This window comes from Tympanuchus pallidicinctus, unplaced genomic scaffold, assembly GCF_026119805.1.
Source record: "Tympanuchus pallidicinctus isolate F22 unplaced genomic scaffold, pur_lepc_1.0 scaffold25, whole genome shotgun sequence".
Taxonomy (NCBI): Eukaryota; Metazoa; Chordata; class Aves; order Galliformes; family Phasianidae; genus Tympanuchus; species Tympanuchus pallidicinctus.
In genome coordinates, this window is record NW_026294742.1 from 7,702,466 (window position 1) to 7,723,369 (window position 20,904).

General features: G+C 50.4%; 2 protein-coding genes and 1 long non-coding RNA gene across 11 annotated transcripts in view; 2 read left to right on the forward strand and 1 right to left on the reverse strand.

Moving 5' to 3' along the window:
• Positions 1–689: 689 nt before the first annotated feature.
• On the forward strand, positions 690–8,263 carry SKP1 (S-phase kinase associated protein 1). 2 transcript variants are annotated; one of them, XM_052689668.1, is made up of 6 exons: positions 690–816; positions 3,183–3,279; positions 5,144–5,217; positions 5,939–6,082; positions 6,701–6,841; positions 7,022–8,263. In XM_052689668.1, exons 2-6 carry the CDS (start codon positions 3,183–3,185, stop codon positions 7,055–7,057), a joined length of 492 nt encoding a protein of 163 aa, XP_052545628.1. In that variant the 5' UTR covers positions 690–816; the 3' UTR covers positions 7,058–8,263. The 2 variants fall into 2 exon arrangements, with proteins under 2 accessions (XP_052545628.1, XP_052545629.1); XM_052689669.1 differs by lacking the exon at positions 690–816 and adding an exon at positions 2,003–2,641.
• Positions 8,264–8,853: 590 nt separating this feature from the next.
• Positions 8,854–12,028, forward strand: LOC128083976 (uncharacterized). 2 transcript variants are annotated; one of them, XR_008208280.1, is made up of 2 exons: positions 8,854–11,007; positions 11,060–12,028. It is a non-coding gene; the product is annotated as an uncharacterized LOC128083976 (long non-coding RNA). The 2 variants fall into 2 exon arrangements; XR_008208281.1 differs by having other exon boundaries at positions 8,854–10,911.
• A 1,209-nt stretch (positions 12,029–13,237) lies between these two features.
• The window catches only part of TCF7 (transcription factor 7), a 54,360-nt gene continuing 46,693 nt past the window's right edge, over positions 13,238–20,904 (reverse strand). For 6 of the 7 annotated variants that reach the window (XM_052689661.1, XM_052689655.1, XM_052689660.1 and 3 more), the window contains 5 exons: positions 20,702–20,812; positions 20,416–20,578; positions 19,979–20,086; positions 17,516–17,564; positions 13,238–13,797 (listed from right to left, as the gene is read on the reverse strand). In XM_052689661.1, the coding sequence (XP_052545621.1) occupies positions 13,718–13,797; positions 17,516–17,564; positions 19,979–20,086; positions 20,416–20,578; positions 20,702–20,812 (511 nt within the window). In that variant the 3' untranslated portion in view covers positions 13,238–13,717. Of the gene's footprint in view, positions 13,821–17,515; positions 17,565–19,978; positions 20,087–20,415; positions 20,579–20,701; positions 20,813–20,904 lie in introns of all 7 variants that reach the window. The other variant, XM_052689658.1, reaches the window with a different exon arrangement.

A 20,904-nucleotide genomic window follows, 5' to 3' on the forward strand; every position in this document is an offset into this window, starting at 1 on the left:
CTCCACCGGCGCTCTGGAGTTTTTAGAGAGCCTCATTTCAGGACGTGACCAACTTCATGCTGACCTGCGCTGTGTGGCTGGCGGCACGCTGCCTGCAGCCAGCAATCCCTCAGCCTTCCCTCTCCCTGCCCAGCCTGCTGCCTGCTGAACGCCTCGAGGCCCGTTGTCTCAGCGGCTGTCGCTGGGCGCAGAACTAAGAAATACCTGAGGAGAGGGGAAGCCCCAGCTGCGCTCGGCAGGTCGCTTATCGGCGCGTGGAGCCGCGCTGCTTTGCTAAAACCACGAACAGGATTCCGAGCGAAGCAACCGGCTGCCGGCGGACAAATAACCGCCTACAAGTCACGCACACCGCGTCCTCACCACGCTCTGATCACCGCAGCCCAACGCGGCCCGGCAGACGCAGGCGCTCAGCGCCGCCCCGCCGCATGGGGGCGCCGCAGCCGTTGTTCCCGCGCGCCGCTCCCCCGCCCACTGTGAGGCGTGCCGTATGACCCCGTCACTGCCTGACTAAAATCGACGGCTTCCGCGGATCTCCCTGCCGCGCCGCCGCTCCGTTTCCCTCCTTCCCTTTCCCGGTGTGTGCTATACGGGGCTTTTCATACTACGCTCGCTCTCGGCGCGGCTCGGGAGCGAGAAGCGGAGTGCTTCGATCAGGCGCTCTCGGCGGGCAGCCCGGCTGCGAGGCAGCGAGAGGCGGGGTCCTCCGCCCCTCCCCCCGCGCCCCTCCCCCCCACAAAGCCGCCGCCGCAGTCGAGCTCCGAGCGCTGCCACTATCGGGAGCCGTCAGCAGCTGCTGGGCGTCGCCCGCGCCTCACGGTGAGGCCTCCGCGGACGGGAGGCGTCGAGGCCGAGCGGGAAACGGCGTCTGAGGCGGCCCCGGGCGGGCTGAGCCGTGGGACCGGGCCGCGGGGCTGCGGGGCCGGCTGGGGGCGGGCGGAGGGCGGCGGCGAGACCCCGGGGCGGCTGAAGGGGGAGAGGGCCGGGCCGGGAGTTCGCGGTGCTGCGGGGGGAGTGAGAAGGGCGGCGAGGGAAGCGCCGCGCTGTAAACAAGGCGGGGCTCCTCCCGGCGCTCCTTCCCGCTCACCTGGCGGCGCTGCGGGCACGGTGGCTCCGCGCGGCGCTGCTGTGGGCGGGACTGGGCGCCCAGCGGCCCCTCCTCCACCCCGGCCGGTGATCCGGGGGGTTTCGGGTCCATTCGGTCACAGCGGTGCCGCTCCCTGGGCCTGTCGGCGTGCGGAGCTCTATTACACCAGAAGGGGCTAAAACGTAACAAACGGCGACATTTGTGTACGCGATGCGCCGCTTTATCGCTGATAACAGCTGAGCTGCTTTGGCTTCGGCTGATGAAGGCTCCTCCCGAGCAGGGCAGGCCGTGGTGGAAGCAGTGCGGGCGGTGCAGCGGCCCCGAGGCAGGCAGTGTTCTGCATCCCGGCTGCGCTGAGCAGCGTTACGTAACGCCAGGCACGGGCAGGGGGCTGGGAGCTGCTGCGTGGAGCTGGGCTTGTGCTGAGTGCTTCCAGCCCGGCACGCAACACGCGTGCCTTGATGTTCTTTCCCTTCCCCCTCTTTCAGAGCGTGTCCAAGCTACGGCGTGGGGTTGTGCTTTAACCCTCACTTGATTTTTGTGGGTGCTCACATATACGTGTATATCTTGAGAGTGGCCATGGCTGTGTCCTTCCAGAACTCCAGTCCTAATTAGGAGCAGCACTGTCATATAGGATTACACTGCTGTGTGAACATTAACTAGCTACTCGCTCTGCCAAATGGAAATTAAAGCAGTGAGGACGTGGGGCTGCTGTGAGCTGCTTAATAGTGTACTCTGGCTGGCCTTCATTGGCCTCGGTTTGTTGCAGTGCTGTCAGGCTCGGCCATACTGATGAGCTATAGGAGGTGTTTGAAAAAGGATAATGTATTTCTGCTTCAGGTGGTTCAGGTGATCCAGTTTGGGTATTTCAGGTACGAGTGCAGGGAGTCAGCATGCTTAGGTGGTAAACTTGGCTGGGGAAGAATGTCTGGAAAGGGATTGAAGTGAATTTGAAATTAAATGAATTTGAAATTCATCATCTCTGGGGTTTTCCTCTAAAACAACTTGCAGGCTGCACTTGCAGTTATGTGCTGTAGGTATTTTCAAGCTGTTGTATTGAGGAAAAATAGTGTTGAGCTGGTCTGCTGCAAATGAATGTTTGAATGGTAAAGGAGTGCATCCCACGAGTTTAAGCACTGATTAACAGGTTTTTGCAGTCAGGTTTGTTGTGTCTTTCAGGTCCCTTCATTTTAGTATCTCTGCAGAGCTCCAGCACAGCTTCAGACGGAAGCTCTGACCTGGTAGCTGCTGTATCATTTCATGACTCCTGGCTCTGAGTTATGTGTATGAGAAGGTGTTGTTTTGTAAATGTTATTTATTAGTGAAATTTTCCAAGTCTGCCGCTTGCACTGCAGGCCTTATCAGCATCTGAGAAACTTGGTGAAAATACTGAGTCATCCTACCTTTTCCTAATATAACGAAGTGCTGATGTAACTTCCTACTCTGTGAGAGCAGTGCTAAGTGCTGATAGTGTTCCACTTAGGGCTGGATTGCTTTCTCAGGCTCTTCAGAATGCAGAGCACTTTCTGAAGGAAGCGTTTGATCCTGGATAGTCTGGTTTGTTTGGCTCTGTTTGGGGTCGGGGGAGTCGGACTGGAGCACATCTGGAGGTTCCTTCTGACTCCTCTTTTGTTGTTCTGGTCCAGGCACCATCATTTAGAAACTGCTTTTGGGATTTGCCCTCAGTGAATGGTTAAAATGAGCAGTGGTTGGGTTTGAAGACAAGCAGCGTTTTGGAATTGTTGAGGGGCTGTTTCAAGAGAAAGATAGCTGTAGTGCAGTGCTGTACGTAAAGACAAATCAATCCATCAGTAAGTAGTGCTTTTGTCTATTCTATTTCGCTTTCAACTTAAGGAAAAAAATCCAGGTTCCTTCTATTTTAAATGATTGGTTGGTGTATTTGTATCAATCCTTCTTAAGCATCAGGATTAGTGACCTTAGGACTGTTGATTCAAGCAGCAAATAATTGAAGTGTGCCGCAGGTGACACGGGGCTGTTCAGGGGCAGTACAAATAGTGAAGGGAGCTACGTATTTGAATCAGCTGAACTTGTGAGATCTGATGAATACTGTGTGAAAATAACTGTCCTTCTCCTATAGATGCCTTCAATTAAGCTGCAGAGTTCAGATGGAGAGATTTTTGAAGTCGATGTTGAAATTGCAAAACAGTCCGTGACCATAAAGACGATGCTGGAAGGTAAGAATGGGAGCTGAGGGAGCGGCGCGTGGGCAGCATCTGTGACCAAGGGGGCGAGCTGGTGCTGAGCAGAGGCCTGGGCCTGGCTTGCTGTCTCCTGTTGGAGCAGCTGGAACAATTGCCAGCAAGGCTTGAGTGTTGTTTGGGATAAACATTTTCTCTCAAACCTTGAACTGCAGCCCTCTTCTTAAATGCAGTTCCCAGCAGGCTGGCAAAATGTAAATCCCCCACTGCTTTGCCTACGGCTTCCTTCAGCTCTGTAAAAGTTAGGCAAAGTGAAGTTTAATAAACGCTTCTAGTTTATGTTAAGCTGAGCTTTTCTTTTAATCGTGCAAGTCGTTGTTGCTCTCTGTCTTAAATGGAGAAGGGAAACATGAATTAATGCAATGAATGAAGAGTTGGAGGGAGATCTGCATCTATGCAGTGAAATTATTTGATAAATAGTTGGTTCTGATCTCTTGCTGACATGAATTTGAAACAAAAGAGCTCGTGGTGGGGGAGGGGAGTTGCCAGATGGCTGAGATACAGAGCAAACTGTGTCTAATCTGTCTGGTGCAAATCCTCATTGTTTACTGTTTTCTTTCCAGTTTTTGAGCATATTCACAAGTTTGGGCATATTAGAAAGTATCTTCTTGTAGATCTAGTTAAAATGAAGTCCTTGGCTGTGTATCTTTGGTTGTGACTCCTCAGACGTAAGAACAGTAACAGAAATAAGGTTGAAATACACCAACCATTGGACCACTCCAGTTCTGGTAATGAGATGCTTTCAAACACGATGGGCAGAGTGAGCAGGAAACTGGCAATCAGTGGGAATGTAATTCCTCTCCATTTTCTCACACGCAGGCTGTGTCACTGGCAGCGTTTGGTGACAAACAGGTATTGATGAGAATGCCTGTGCTGAAGGTACTGTAAGCTCCAGTCTGCTAAGCAGCATAGAGAAAAGCCATTCTGCTGTACAGATGTTTAAGCACCATCAGTTAATACCTGCTGCTTTGTTTGATGTCAGTGAAGGGGAGGAGGTAAAAAGTGAAGTTGCATCAGGCCTCACCAATGCAGCACTGATTTTCTGATGAGAGATGAAACTCCAGTTTAGGAGGGGTGGGGATGAGCTGAGCAGAGCTGGCTGACGATGGGGTACTTCTTGAGTTACTTCCCTGTGCCAGCAACTTAGTATAGACTGTCTGGTGATGTCTTACACCAATATCTGTTGGTATCTTCAAAGGATGCATTTGGGGTTTCCAGTAATTGGTAACATATGCAAAAAGACTTCTTTACTGACTTCCATGTCAGTATTTTGGTTTCAGAATCTACGAAATCAGATGTTCTGGACAAAAGGTAGCACTAATTGATATCCCACCAATGACAGCAGTGGACCTGTCTAAATACAACAGCTTCAGTATTTACTGCTCCTGTGCAAGACAAAACGTCTGTACTCGCCACGTTAGGTCTGAGTTCTTATTTGATAAAAGAATGGCAGACCTTGGTTGAAACAATGAGGTTTAACTTGCGGATTGGAAGTGGTGAACATTCATAAATCTTCTTAAGCATTCTGTTCCCAGAACATGGAACTGTCACCTCCTGCTGGGACAAGTAACTGCCGTAGCGGGTTGTTTGTGCTCAAACATGTCAGCATCTGTGTGGAGGCAGCACTGTTCAGCTGCTCAGCTCCAGTCAGTGGAGCCCAGCTGGTGTAACGCAGCTGTGCTCTGCAAAACCACCCTCAAGTTTCTGCCTTCGCTTTGACATCGTTTGCTGTTTGTCTGTTCAGCTCAGTATTGTTAGAATAGTGGAGAACTGATGAAGCAGCCCAGGCTGGAGAACAAAGCTTTAGGCTGCTGGCTGCAGGTCATCTTTCCATTTGTAGACTTGGGAATGGATGATGAAGGCGATGATGACCCAGTCCCTCTTCCAAACGTCAACGCAGCTATTTTAAAAAAGGTAAGGCCCTGGGAAGTGATGGTGTTGTGTATCAGTGATGAGATGGGAAATCAATGCTGCAGTTAAGTATTGCTATTGAAAATATTTCCCAAGTGTTGGCTACAAGTGTAGCACCGTCATGAGGTGTGTGAGCACAGTTGGTCTCAGAACCGGGTTCTTGGTTAAAGAGCTACACGAATGACCTTCTGGAATGGCAGGTGGAGGCTGGCAGGGCTCCTAAGGCATAGGGCTGGTGCTGGACATCTGTGCTCACTAGGATCTCGTGGTTTTAAAGCACTGATTGTAACTGGGTTGTGTGAGCTGAGGTGGCTCTTAATGAGTTCAGAATGTAAGGAGAAAGGTTAAAGGGCAGGCAGCAATGAGAGTCACAGCCAGCGAGTGTTCCAGCTCCTCAAAAGGAGGCCTGTGTTACTTCTGTATGGTCCTGTGTGTGTTAGCACAGGATTTATTGTTTGCTTTGACTGCTAGGAGCTGCTCTTCAGAATCCAGAGTATTTAATTGACTGGCTGCTGTCTCAGTTGAGCTTCGTGAAGACTGTTGGGTTCCAGGATTGGGGATTAGTTCTTCTAAGAGGAAAATATAAGATGATGAAACATGAACAGGTGGTTCTGATATCAGTCCAGAAGGAAAAGCACAGTGCTCCTAAAACAAAGTAATGTTAGAGTTGGGGCCTAATGGGAAAGTCACTTGGGTAAAAGTGTATTATCAAAACTGTAATTAGGTGATTCAGTGGTGCACCCATCACAAAGATGATCCACCTCCTCCCGAGGATGATGAGAACAAGGAGAAAAGAACGGATGACATCCCTGTGTGGGATCAAGAATTTCTGAAAGTAGACCAAGGAACACTTTTTGAGCTCATCCTGGTAAGTTTATGTTGTGGAAGCATAAAGGCTGGGCCTGCACAGTGACCTCTGTTTGTTTTACCAGCAAGTCTTGATGCTTCTTGAAGAACTTCTTAATGTAGGAAACGTGGGGAGGGCAACTAGTTGGCTGAAACTGGTGAATGGCAGATGCTTGTTAATATCGTGCTAGGCACTAATTAATGCTTGCTCATCTGTCAGTTCCTGTACTTGTCTGTAGTTGTGGCCCCTTTTCACTTTCGAGTCTCGGCTGATGGCTTATTGCTTTAAGTGGTGTTTTAGAGACCTGCATAAAGACACGTTTATAAAAAAGCTAATTACTGTCTTAATCTACCTCGTGGCTCCTGTCTTAGCGAGCTAACAGCACTCAAGTATTCAACATCTCAGAGGTGTGTGCGAGGTTCTGAAAGCCTTGTGTAAAGGAGACGGGGCTTTCATGGTAGAAATGACTCCAGTTTGGCAGGTGAACTTTAGTTGTTAATTCAGGGCTGGAAGCTTCTCAGAGCGATTTGGCTCTTAGTGGTGACAGCATTCTGCAGTGCTGGGAGCAGAACTGTAGTGGTCCATCTGCAGAGGCAGAACATTGATCTGGAAGCTTTAAATTTGGAAACTGTTTTACAGGCTGCAAATTACTTGGACATCAAAGGTTTGCTTGATGTCACATGCAAGACAGTTGCCAACATGATCAAGGGGAAAACTCCAGAAGAAATTCGCAAGACATTCAATATTAAGAATGACTTCACTGAAGAGGAAGAAGCACAGGTACTCCATCTGGGTTTAATTATAATGTGGCTGCTTTTCTGCTGCATTAACATGTGATGCTTCATAATTTCATGATGCTGTGCCTTTCTACAGTAAGTAAACTCGAATGCCTGTAGGAGTTTGCTTCCCCCTGAGCTGTGGAAGCTTACTGCATTGTTACCAGTTACGTTGTTCTTCCAGGTACGTAAGGAGAACCAGTGGTGTGAAGAGAAGTGAAGCTGTGCCTGACACTCGAACACTGTAAGGATTGTTCCGAATACTAGTTGCACTGCTCTGTTCATAATTGTTAATATTAGACAAATGCAGCAGCAAATGAAGTTGTGTTAGCAAGATATTGTTCCCTTTGCATGTGTAGTGTTGGTTTTTTTTGAGGATAAATTTAAATCTGCGTTTTTACTAGTGTAATGGGGTGTCTTTTTACTTTACTCTGCAATGAATAAAGCTGAACCAAGTGTGGATCCTGAATGGAAAGTAGCACTTAAGGTTGTCGTTTTCGTTATACTTTTTTATCTGTTCCCAGTCCAGTTACAATCTTAAGTGTTGACTCCACCATTGTAAATAAAACCACCTTTGCTTTCTTCCTCAGGAAGAACAAAACACTTATTTACAGGGTATTGATGGCTTCAGAAAGGAAAATCAAATGTGTCTTGGGGAGCTACATGAAGTTTAAAAAAAAAAAATAAAAAAAAATTGTTGGATTTCTTACAGAGACATTTGGAAAAATTGGTGTTATTACAGCTGTACAACTCTAGGGAAGGTTCTTGTTCTGCATTAAAAAAAAATCTGTCCACTTCCTTGTCCTGTTGGCCCTGCCTGATAGGCCAGTGAGTAGTGAAGATGTGAGCCAGGGCTTAGCAAGCTTCAGACAGCAAACTTGGCAGAGTTCTGCCATGTCCTGAAGCCGTGCCTCTGGCTGCCAGCAGGTGGGACGTGTGCTGCTTTCTGCACAGGACAGGTGTGTTTTTATACTTTTTTTTGGCAAAAGTGGAACCCAGGTTTGACCAAAAACGACTGACATTACCAAAGTTACTATTCTTGACCTGTGCATGCCATTAGTGGCTGTTTTTTAGGCAATTTTAAACTACCCTTGTGATGTAGCTCTTTAAAACATGGATTTCATGTATCCACGGGAGATCTTTTTGCCTATGTATGTGAAACTTCTGCTTGTAGAGACTTCTTATTGCATACAAAGCTAATGCAATATTGAGCTTGACTTCTTTGGACAAAGCCACTTGCAACTAGTTAAACAGTAACTGGTTTCCTGATTTTTATTTTAATTTTTTTTTTACAGTTCCCTTATAGGGAGTAGGGGGTGGTTTTGTGGTAGATCTGAGGTGTGCTCTTAGCTTGTATTGCATTCCATTCTCTGTATAAATCTTAGAGTAGAATGAACCTTAATAAACATACTTATCTCACTTTAAACATCAGTGTTTCACTTCTGAGTTAATAAAGGGCTTTTAAACTTCTATTTACAAACGGTTCTAATGGCCTGTAAGTGGACAGCCTGCCCTCCTTACTGAGTGTGTGAGCCATAGCACCGAGGGATGCTTAACTGGAGTGAAATCTGTGTCTGTTGTAAACGATCAGAGTGCAAGCTGCTGGCCAGTCACAGTCAGCAGCTCCTCAGGTGAAGTCTGAAGCTAAATCCAGATGGATTTTTTTTGAAGGCTTACCAGCTTTGAGGTAATGTTGCTTTCATGTAACCATTAATGAGAGCATTCATAACTCGTTCTAAAGCAGCACTCAGATCTGTGCTTTGGAGGCAGTTGCTGGTCACAGATGCTTATTCATAAGGCTGCTGGGCTGCCCTTGTGCTGCTGATAGCATTGTCAGCGGGCACAAAATGCTGCAGTGTTACAGACTGGGACGTTCCAAGCCTGCCAAGCATCCTGTATTGTAAACAGTACAACTCTGTTAAAGTGCCCCTAGTGAAAAGCTGCTGATAACAGTTCTTGTAGTTCAGTGTTCAGCTCGCCCTGCGTTCCTACAAGAAATAAATCCATCTCTTCAGGTTAATCCTGGTTTCATCTCGAAGTGACCATTCCAATACAGAAGCTGCAGTTGTGCTCAATGGCAGAAGCCTCCAGCTGCTTCCTTGAGGTGCTGGTCAGCAGCAGCTGCTGCCTCACGTGGTGCCTCCCTGGGCTGTAGGTGAGGAACAGACAGAGGCAGTTTAGCTTGTCTTCCTTGTAGCCTTGCTTCTACTGTTTGCATAAAGCACCTGTGGCAAGAATTGCTAATTCTTAAAACAGCTTGCCTAAGAAATAACCCTTTGTGGTCAAATGCTTCAGTGGTGAACTAAATGCCTCTGGCTTCTGCTCCGGAATCGTGCCAGTTGGCTGCTGGCATGAGTAGTTTGCCCAAAGCTGATGCTGCTGTGGCAGTATGGCTCTGTGCAAAAGGGCTGGCTGCGTGCTCAGAGCATGATGGCGTTGTGGCAGATTTTGATGTTAGTGGCCTTGTTCGTTAGGAATCCATACAACTTGCCTCCTCTGGCTGAAATTCCCTGTAGTGCTGGCTCAGGCTTTGTCCCAGTACCTGATGTGTATGGCGGTGCAAGAAAGCACCTGTGTGCATCTGCTGGCACAAGCTGTCGAGAGGGACCTTCTGCACAAGGGTGCTGTGGGTGCAGAGCAGCTGCTGCGTGGCTTTTCCTCTTCAGCTGAGCCTGCTGTGTCTCCTGTGTCAGCAGGCAGCCGTGTAACACCAGCACCTGGGATGCAGGCACTGCGCTGTTTCCATTGCTCAACTTGATGTTAATCATGAACTGGCCTGGTGCTGCATAATCACTTCTTTCCCAGGTTGTGGCCTGATCAGGGAGAGCTGCTCTCGGCTGAAGTGATGAAATGGGGGCACAGTGGGGAAGGAGGAATCGGCAGCAGAGATGGGCTCATGTGGCAGAAGTGCTCTTTCTGGCTCACGGTTGCAGCCTTACTATCGAAGGCTGCTGGAAATTATGCTGAAATGCTTGAACATAAAAGTACGAAAAAACTTCAGTTCTAAGGAAGAATTAATTGACACTTTGATAGGATTATAATTCCCAGTGGCCTATTTTGAACAGCCAGACTGGCCATTACTTTATTTATAAAGCTATAAACATATTTTGAACGTAAAAGCCAAAAAATACAAACTTGGTGAAGTAAAAAAAATTACAACAAATGATGGATAATCATTGGACAAATGAAAGTACAGCTGCAAAACATTTATCCCTGCTACATACATACAGTGGTTGTACTTGGTTTAATGAAGTGGTGTTTCCATGACTTCTACGTTCAAACTGGTTTCAGGAATTCAAATGTGTATTTCAAGAGAAGTTGAAATTGCTGTAAAAACTGAAAAAAAAAAATCTTTTGGGGATTAAAAACTTGAGGGCGATGTTTTCCTTCTGTTAAAAAAGCACATTGACACGAAATAACAACACTTCATATGGCATTTTGAAGATTTCTTTTGGCATTAATAAAAGTAACTCTGTTTTGGCATTGGTAACCATAGGGCAGCCATCAGTTCAGCTCGCTGCTTTGTCTCAGCAGTGGGCAGCTCCGAGCTCTCCTGCGTGTTTTGGGGAAAGGAAGAAGTTTCCTCTGTTGTGCCATATAAGCATTCAGGTAACAGCAAAGGCAAAACCATGCTGTGTTGGTGTGAGAGCTGTTCAGGAGCTTCAGTCAGAAGGTGTGAGCTGTGTGCTGTGTGCTGTGTGCTGTGAGCCGTGTGCTGTGAGCTGTGCTGTGTGCTGTGAGCTGTGTGCTGTGTGCTGTGAGCTGTGTGCTGTGTGCTGTGAGCTGTGTGCTGTGTGCTGTGTGCTGTGAGCTGTGTGCTGTGAGCTGTGTGCTGTGTGCTGTGTGCTGTGAGCTGTGTGCTGTGTGCTGTGCTGTGAGCTGTGTGCTGTGTGCTGTGCTGTGAGCTGTGTGCTGTGTGCTGTGTGCTGTGAGCTGTGTGCTGTGTGCTGTGCTGTGAGCTGTGTGCTGTGTGCTGTGTGCTGTGAGCTGTGAGCTGTGCTGTGTGCTGTGTGCTGTGTGCTGTGTGCTGTGAGCTGTGCTGTGTGCTGTGCTGTGAGCTGTGTGCTGTGTGCTGTGTGCTGTGAGCTGTGAGCTGTGCTGTGTGCTGTGTGCTGTGTGCTGTGTGCTGTGTGCTGTGTGCTGTGTGCTGTGAGCTGTGTGCTGTGAGCTGTGAGCTGTGCTGTGTGCTGCACGAGCGCCCACCGCTGCACGGACGCACGAGGGAAGGCTCTGCAGGAGGGAAGGCAGGTGTCACCAAGACTGCAGGACCAGATGAACGGCCGTGGTGAGAGGAGGCTGTGACACAGGTGGGCCTTTTCCTGTCATCGTGCCCTGAGCGAGGCGCAGGCACCATGGGGGGCTGTGAGCAGCCTTGAAATAGAGGAAAGAAGTCCTAACGAGCCTGAAATGAATGAGGGCTGCTTAGTGCTACTCGGTCCTTGGTCACAACACGCAGTTTATTGCTGGTCAGGACTTTCCCTTAGATTTCCTCTGGTGTTACTTAGAGGCGCCTGGTTTTTCTTTATACCCATCTTTGCTGCTAAGCCACATTTCATCCAACCATGAACACCAACCAGGTATTACGTTGTGCCAGCTTTACACCCAGTTCTGCCCACTGCTGGGCGCAGCGCGGCCCTTTGTCAGCTGAGGCTGTTACAGCAGTTGTCACTTGGCCTTACGGCAGAGGGTGATCAGATCAGTGAAGGACGGCGAGCTGAGACAAAGCTTTCTTTAAGGTTTATATTTATAATGGCTGGTCAGAAGAGTCTGTGCCAGGTCTGGGAATGGCTGGCTGAGTTGCTGTGCTTGCTGAAATAACTTAAAGACGAGCGGATGGTGTGTGAGCAAGGGCTGCATCGCGAACCCTGAGTGCAGCGTGTGCAGCTGGCGGGCACTGCAGGTGATGCTGCTTCTCTGAGGGTTCGCACAGCTCTGTGCACGTCGCTTCCAGTCAGTGCTTCTCAAGTTACATTTACACAGAAGAGGAATAAAGCAGTAAGTTTGGGTCTTCTAAACTAAAACGAGTCAAAGGCCTACGCTACTATAAGCAAAAGTACCTAAATTAGGAGAATAAACCCAGAGATGCTCTATAGACTAATCAGTGGTCTTTTTTTTCTTTTTTTAATTTTCAATCTTTGATGCATAAACTTGTTTTAAAAAGTTGAGTCCAATGTAAAAAAATCCGGGTTTTCGTTTTAAGAAAAAAAAAATATAAAAATATTTTTTTACATTATAAAGGTCATCTTAAATTTCTTGCAGTTCTACAATAATATTACTATGTAATTTGTAGTCAGTACTCTAAAACCTATTCTGTAAAGTAGAAAAAAATAGACCCCTCTCCCCCTCAGCCTGGTGTTCTTTTTCTCTTCAGCAGTCTAAAATACATTTCTTTCAAGCAGGAAAAAATACACACCGGACCGGGCTCTGGTCTGTGTGCCAAGTGTGTAAACATAGAGCAAATCAATGCATTTGGTTCAGTTGGGATTTACGTCAGCTTATGGGGATCAGGATCTGTCCACAAATCACAAGACACCAGAACCTGGTAAATATTCTCAGGCTGCAGAGAATGCCTGCACGTTTGGCCTCGTTGCGAGGGGTGAGGGAGATCTGTTAGAAAAAGCTCAGGCGACTTCTTTAAAAAGTTACACACCAAATCGGCAAGAAACGTTTTTGATGTTGCAGAGGTAAGCAGAGCCTGTGAGCAGGGGGCAGGGAGGGCGCTGCTGCTCCGGGCTGCACAGCGGAGCGCGGGGCTCAGCTCCTTCCTGCAGCCCGGCCTCAGCCTGGCTCCTGAGATGGAGCGCCGTGCTCCTGAGTGCCTCAGTCAGGCTGTGTGCTTGCCCTACGCGCTCCTCGTGTGTGCTGAGTTAAGGGGAGGCTTTCTGAGGCTCTCCCAGCCCACTGCAGGGCAATTCCTGCTGTCTGAATCTGCAGCACCCAAAGCAAAACAGCAGGGAGACCCTGCGCCGGGCTGACGTGGGGAGCAACGCTCTGCCCTGCCACACACTGATGGGATTCAACGTGTCTGCACAGAGACTATTACCTGTAAACAGTGCCTTCCTGTTCTCAAACAAGAAGTTTAAAAAATACATCTCATTAGTTTAAATATTTCCCTATCATCCAGTCGGATCGGAAAGCTAGCATCGCTACATTTCATTTTCAGACACAAGGGCTTTTACAAAAGGCTCCTATTCCAGCTTTTCCAGCCCTGTGGTATAACAGCTACAGGAGGACTACAGTCTAAAGCAGCTCAGAAGGCAGGACACGGAAGCCAGTGTCAAATTTAGAGCACCTACCACCTACTGCAGCAAGCTGGGGATCTCTCTTTGCTTTCTGCCACACTCACAGATAACGCAGTAAAAAAAAGAAAAGCCCCCAACAAACAAGAAAGCAGCACAGGGCAGGGACAAAAGGCTTATTTACTCATCAGACTTCAAATTTTGGCAAGTTTTGTTGTGTTTTTTTTTTTTTTCCTTAACCTTTTTAAAAATCACTTTGCTATCTTTAACCACCATCCTCCCCCCAAAGGGTCAAATGTTTTCCAGCATCCTCCAATCGTTCTGTTGCCTAACTGCAGGGGAATTGGGCCGGGCCTCCGGTCCTTTTCAGTGGGAGAGCAAAGTGCCCACAGTGTCTCAGCAAACACGGGAGGGGTGGGACTACGTCCCCGTGGAAGCCACGCCGCAGGCTGAGGGCTCTGCGGGCGCAGGAGAGCACCTGGTGCTGGGTCTGGAGGAGCAGGCAGCAGCTGTGATGGGAGCAGAGACCGGGAGGGGGTCGGTGCGTTCTCTGTGTGTGGAGTCTGCGGGGGCTGCAAGCTTGTCTGAAGGGAAAGCAGAGGATATGCATTGGAGTGCATCCAGGGGGGAGGGAGGGGAGTCTATAGCACTTCCATCGGAAGAAACTGGGCTGGCACAGCGTCCTTCTCCTTGTAAGTACCGAATGCACTTCTTTTTCCTCCTATGAACAGTGAAGAGAGTTATCTGTAAATGAAGGGTGAGTTTACGGTCACACACAAAACGCCGAGCAGAGCGCGGGGGGGGCGAGGAGCGGAACGGCGCGGAGCCGCAGCGCGGAGATCGGCCGCCTGTGGGTGTGAAGCGGCGGCGCCCGCGAGGGGGCGCCATAACGGCGGCGGCAGCAGCGCTCCGGCCGTGCCGCCATCCCGCCGTTGGCTGCGCCGGCTGCCGCGTTGCGGGACGCGGCCGTGCCGCCACGCTGCGCTCCGCATCGTCTGTTCGCTGTCTTCCTAAGGAGAAGCACGTCGACCCGAAGGACCCGAACTCTTCTGAGCGTTTCTACCTGCAGCACATTTCCTACCCCGGCCCTAGCCTTGTGTGCAGCACGTTGTCTGCTCGGCTGCTTTTCTTTGCAGCAAAAGCCTCTGACCTCCACCCATCCAGAAAGCCATCCATGGCTTCTGTGGGCTGACGTGCTTGCTGTGATCTGCCCCTTCAGAAGCTGAGACACAAGCCCAAAATGCCACCCGCACACGTGGGAGAGGAAGCTCTGGCACAGCCCTGCAGGCAGGGTTCTGCTGCCCGGGGTTTCCCGCAGAAGCGCCCAGCCGGGGGCAGTGACTCCCAGCGCCCCTCACATCACCTGCTCTGCATCCTCTGCAGTGGCTCAGGGAAGTTCCAGAGCACAGAGCTCTGAGGATGGCACCCAGCAGTGGTGAGGGAGCAATCCCCTGCTCGAGGCACTGATAACAACAGCACAGCTACAGCAGGCAAAAAACCCCTTCCTTCTGCTCAGCTCCCTGCCTCGGCTGCCTCAGCTGAGGAAAATGGATCAAATGGCGAGCTGGCTGATCAGGCACACACCTCTCTTTGATCTCACTAATGAAAAACAACACACTGATGGAATATGCATTAAGTAGCCCAGTATTAAACACGACTTTGCACTGGCTGCGAACAAGAGAAATGGCATTACTGCTGTCAGTGGCATCGTTAGCTGGGGTGACCCAATTAACACGGTATGAAACACGACAGCGCTGCTGAAAGGCACACGGAATGCTTCATGGGCTGCAGCTCCCAGAGCAGCCAAGCCCCAGGATGAGCTGGGCTTCCTACAGACAATTCAGGAGCAGCTGCAGGACGGAGGGTCTCCATGACCTCCTTGTAGGATGACAGAAACCTATCAGCTGATTCATCGATTCGTTGATTCAATTTGATTTAAAATGATGGAGAAGCAGCAGATTTGATACTAAAGCCTGCATGGCTCCTATACAGCTAAAAGGATGTATCCCTGTCCTTTAGGAACTACAGCACCCTGCTGTAGTTTGTCCTGGTGAAAGGGTGAAACCTCCAACCTGCAACACCCATTTTTCACCAGTTACTGTTCTGTGGAATGGGAACCTCAGGTGGGAGCTGCTCTCTACAGGTGTTTGCGACCACTGCAGGGAGGACAGAAGCCCTTGAACTGGCAGCAGCCCGTTAGTACAAGCAATTGCAGAAAAGATGTGACTGAGTAGCATTTGAAAGGCAAAAGTTAAATAAAAAAGCATGCTAAGGTCTACAAACTCAGCAGGCTGTGTTAACTGGAAGCAATGCAGAGGGTTAGCGCCAAAGCTGAATGAGGAGAGTTCAAATGAAGTCACAGAATTGGAATTGCCTGGGTTGGAAGGGACTTTTAAGGCTATCCGATCCCCTCCCCACAATAAGCAGGGAAACCCACAGCTCTGTCAGTGCTCAGAGAACCTCAGCCTGACCTGGGCTTGTTTGCAGGGACGGGAAACCTAAACCTAAGGATTCCTAAGCTAAACCTCCTTGCTCATACGTGGGGCTTTGTGATCTGCTGGGTCTGGGAGGCACAGTCCTCACTCAGCCCACATCAGCCATGTGTGACCCCAAACTGCTGGGGATTTGCTCCAGGATTTCGATTTGGGTGGACTGAATGATTTCCCCCGCTTCAAGCTGCAATAAGCACATTGATTCTGGGGTCATGCCCTAGAAACCCAAGGTGTGGAACGCTTACAAACCAGCTCCTTGCTTGGGGTTTTCCCACTCCATGCTGGGTGCTGCAAACCAACAAGTTGCATCTCAACATACACGGTTACCTCTAGGATAAATAGGAAAAACCTCAGGAGAATTAGCAAAGACCTTCACTACTCACAACTAGCCCTCAAGGGGTGTTTGTGAATGGGTGGAAAGCCCCACACCACGGTCACAGAGGCAGACCTGCAAAGAAGCTTTTGACACCAGAGATGCTCATCGGCACCACACGGACATTGCCCACGGCAGCTCAGGGAAAACAGCCACCAGGGTGCTCAGACAGAGCCCTGCAGGAGCATCCCTGGTGTGCGGAGGAGCAGAAAGCAGGGCCAGACCCGCAGCCCAGGAGAACCCCGCGAGGTGGAGATGTGATACACACCTGCACGGGCCGCACCAGTCCGTTTGTTGGTTGAGGCCAAAGCGAGCTCTGCATTTCTTAGGAGAGGCAGGATCTGAACACAGAAGCATGCGTGGCGGAGAATGGGCAAGGCAGAGGCACAAAGAGGAGGAGGAGCAGGAGGAAGAAAAGAGGCAACATCATTTCAGCCGCTTAACACACCACTAACAGACTACAATCCCAAGTTTTGTTTCTGCAACAGAATGGTGGTGGCACCATTTCTCCTGTAAAAAAAGTGATCGTTAGGGAAATAAATAAATAAATGAATGAAATCAGTGATCGCAGCAGGGAAAGGGGGTTGAGAAGCAGCGCCCAGCTCGGCTGCAGGACGCTACCAGGAAATTCACATCTTTTTGTGACACCTCCACATTCCTAAAGGCTGGGAAAGCTGCCAGGCGACAGAGCTGTTGCCTGCTCCTTACCTGCTCCCAGCAAGGCCTATCCGGGTGCCAGCGAATGGGGCTGTGGGCAGCAGAGAGGAGAGGAAACGTTGCAGAAGCGCAGGAAAGCGGAGGTGGCACTGCAGAGATGAGCCCCGGCTGCACAGCTCTGCCCTGCAGCCCTGCCTTCAGGCACACGCTGCTTTTCCAGACCTACTGCAGCACTACAGAAGGGCACCTTCCCGCCTGCACCAGCAGCAGTGAGTGCTGTTGAGCATCAGCAGCAGCATTCCCATCCACAGAGGGTGAAATCAGTATTTTTCTATCACACACGGGCCGTATGTTTATATGATAGATACACACTGCATGTACACTGAAATGCTTGCATTCTCAACATCTTAGGCACTGAATGCGATCAACAGCACTAACTAAACTGAAGCCATTACTGGGACACATTTTTGGAACTGCTTTTTATGGGCAGCTCAAAGAGGGCATCATACAGCCACTACTGGGGCTGTGTGAGCTGAGCTGTGTCATCCCAGCAATCCCAGCAGCACAGGCAGGGCTGGTCCCTGCTCACAGACAGCAAAGGGACAGCCTGGGGCAGGCTGTAGGGGGCACCCACCTGGATGCTCTGCATAATTAGCAGTAATATATACATGCAGATAAGCACTTGACAGTATCTCATATTTTCAGTTTCCATGAACTACTAGTGTTCTAATGCAAGCTGATCTATGAAAAACTCACAGAAATGCTAATTTTCTGTCTCATGAAATGCACAGATCATTGGTTAAGAATAAAAGGAGACATGGCAAAGAGTGGTGAAACAACAACTGTGTGGGATCATCCATTCTGCACCAAAAGTGTCCAGCACCGAGGGCTGCATGGCTCAGCACCGCAGGATTTACCTGAGTTGGAGTCCTGCTGCTTCTCCCGTGTCCGCCTCTTCTTTTTCCCCTAGGAAAGCCAAGGAAAAGCCCATCAGTTTGTGCTCCCAGTGCTGGGGGATGGAGGGGGCCTTGAGCAGAGCTGGTCTGAGCTCTGGGAAATGCACCCGGGGGAGTCCCGAAGCCACCGCCAGGGTGAGTGTCCCCACATCCAGCACTGCAGGCAGTAGGGCTCACATGCATACATCTGCAGGAACTCAGAGATGGAGCCGCATCACTGCCTTCTCAGCTTTCCTCCCCCAGCTGAGCCCCCCATTTACACTGCAGCCTGCCTACTGAATGCAGTTACACCACAGCTCCTCCTTGCAGGACATTGGTTTGAACATCACCCAGCTCTTCTGCTCCATTCGAAGCAATGCAGGAGGTCACATCAGCACAACGCAGCAGAACTGTGATCCTTGCTGTGATCAGAAGTCCTCATCAGGAGAGCACCCCGACCTCACGTGGGGAAGCTTTATAAATCCCTGGGCACTTTTAAAAAATACCCAAGCCTCTATTGCCATTTTTTTTATAAACCCATCTCCCCACTTCAGCCCTTCTGCAGCTGTGGATTCATTTCTTGTTCTCACATTTTCTTCACTCCCTAACAGCAAAACAGTGCTAGCCCCGGATTTCCTCCCCGACGATCTCAGGGAGGAGGGCACAGAGGGGCTGGAGCAAATCTGGCCAGCGTGGGGAGCGTGGCTCACAGGGCTCCTCTGCCCTCTGTCTTTTTGTATGACTTCTTGTGGTTTGAGTGAAGGTGGAAAGCTCTGCACTGCGGTGAGCTCTTTCTTCGGCGTGGGAGCAACTGCATTTCCTGCCTAATAACCGAGTCACGTGCGGCGGAGGTGACCTACATTCCTCCTCCTCCTCCTCCTCCTCGCCGGGGCTCCAGAGAGAACAGCAGCTCCTGCAGCGACCACGACCCGGAGCAGCTGCTCACGAGCGCTGCAGGGAGAGCTGCTGTGCTCTGAGCCTGGTGTGTGCTGGCCGGGAGAGGAGACCTGGTGCTTTCCAAGAGGAGAGAAGCAGGAGGGATGGGATTTCCATGGAGGACGTACTTGGCTTGAAGGACAATGATGCCCGGCTCTCAGCTCTGCTGCTGCCCTCCAGGGATACCCACAGAGGAGCATTCTTGGGTGCTGCCCCAGATTCTCCACGGCCAATCCAGGTCTCAGCCAATACTGACCCTGCAAAACTGCACGTGGAAGCCGAGCTCCCAGCAATTTACTTATTGCTAGTTATTACGCAAGGACATTATTGAATATGATTTCTGGCTATTTGAGGACGTTTTGTGGGATTTTGGGCTTTCTGAACAGTGCTTGAAGGAGAGCTCCAAGCACAGCTCCAAGACAAAGAATGTGGCTGCGAGGGAACCACTGGAACCCTGCATGGAGCAGCAGAGCCCAGCGGCAGGTGGATATTCGACAGCCCTCTGCACCCTGCCTCAGGTCTCCAACGAGCTTGTTAGGCAGGGCTTGTTGCATGTGAGATCAAAACAGTTAGAAAGCCACTAGAAAAGGCTGCATCCCATGCTTCTGCAGCACTGGAAGTTCGCTTATTGCCTTGCTATTCTACCATTAACATAGCAAAGAGGAAATGAATTCTCTTGAAGCAGACTTCTCAGCACTGCACTGGGGAGCCCAGCCCTGCATCTCTAGGTGGGACATGGCACAGAGAAAGGGCAGAGCATGCACCTCGATCTGCTGTCCCTCTCTACCTATGCAGGAGCTTTCCTTTTTCTCCCCTTTTGAACGTGGATTTCTCATTTCCTTAACAGCACTCTTACTTGGGAATCAGCCTCTCTGAGGAGCTGGGGCCAGCTCGCAAACCGGCGGAGCAAGCAGTGCTGCTGTCTGCATTTGCTACAGCTGCATTTGAATACTTTGAACGTGGTGTGCTTGGTTTGCTCAGTCGTGGTGGCCCCATGGGTCCAATGTCCCAGCAGGGCAGGCGGTGGCTCGGTGACAGTCACCCTGCAGGACAGCACAGGGACCCCAGTGCCAGGGATGCAGCCCTATGAGGGGCCCCAGAGTTGGACCGAGTCCCCACCAGGCTGAGCTCAGCACTCATCTCATGCAAAGCAGCTTCTTTTCTCCTATTTAGCATTTTTAAATCTTATTTTCCACGATTATTATGCTCCTGTCAACAGACGGAGTTCTCCAAACATCACTCACATCACCTAGAAGTTCTCTTTTTTTTCTGCTTCTGTTTCCTTGGCCAACAGTGGCAGCTGCAGTTACGACATTCGTGCCACAGATGAGCCACAAGGAGCAGGCAAAGGGATGTTCAAACCAATGCCAAAACACGTGTTTCTATACAAACCATCCCCTCCAAAATAGCATTACCAGGGACAACCAGCACCCACTTCTTCCCCCCGTGGGTCATTTCTGGGCTATTTCTGGGTCACATCTATGGGACTCGAGGTGCAGTATCACTCACGTAGTTGTCCCGCGCGGACCAGCCGGGGTAGAGCTGCATGTGAAGCTGCCGTTCCTTGCGTGCCAGCTCGTAGTACTTGGCCTGCTCCTCCCGGGACAGCGCGTGCCACTGCGGGGACAAGCACAGCACTGAGCCTGCAGGCTGTGAGGGGAGAGCATCCCAGGGCAGGTGTGGGGATGGGGATGCTGTACTGGAGCTGCTACAGGTCTTGTAGGGCACCTTGCAGCCACTGTGTTGCTGCTGTGGTACAAGATTTCCCTTTTCTCCCACTTTTGGGGCTCCCTACCAGCTGCTCACAGCCTAATGCCTCCAACACCCCCAAAATCCCGGTCTCCATCAGGGCGATGAGATAAACTCTTCCCAGCTCCCCTCACGTCCGAAGATGTCTGCATGTCCCCCCAGTCCCCAAAACCCTGGTGACCTGCACCTGCCCTTACCCTCCTTCCCAGGATCTGGTTGATGGCCGCGCTCTCCTTCAGCGTGCATTCAGCGATGACCTTCGCCCGCATCTCTTTCATATACAACATGAAAGCATTCAGGGGCTTCTTGATAGTGGGCTTCTTGGCTTCCTTCTCTCTCTTTGGTTCTGGCTGAGGTTTCCTTGGCAGGGACAAAAGGAGCAGTCAGTGTCAGAACCACTCGGTGTCACTGAGTGATTCATGGGTATCACCCAGTGAGACTCCACAGTGATAGCACAGATCAGGAGCCCTGAGCAGAACTCACATGTTGCGGTCGTAGTGCTCCATCTCCTGCTTGCCAGAGTGGGGCACGATGGCGGGGTGCGGGATGCCAGTGGTGTGCATGCTGGAGCCCAGCATCAGCGGGTGAGTGAACCTGCAATGGAGAGGGGGTGAGCTGTGCTCACGGGGCAGCGGGGCGCTGGGGGGGCCGTCCCTTGGTGGCTCTCTGGAGCGGCGGAAGCAGAC

Bases quoted from the DNA above. Each gene is read 5' to 3' on its own strand.
- SKP1 (XM_052689668.1), top strand. From the start codon at position 3,183: ATGCCTTCAATTAAGCTGCAGAGTTCAGATGGAGAGATTTTTGAAGTC. The intron at 5,218-5,938 runs GTAAGGCCCTGG...AACTGTAATTAG, and splicing joins ACGCAGCTATTTTAAAAAAG to GTGATTCAGTGGTGCACCCA. The intron at 6,083-6,700 runs GTAAGTTTATGT...ACTGTTTTACAG, and splicing joins CACTTTTTGAGCTCATCCTG to GCTGCAAATTACTTGGACAT.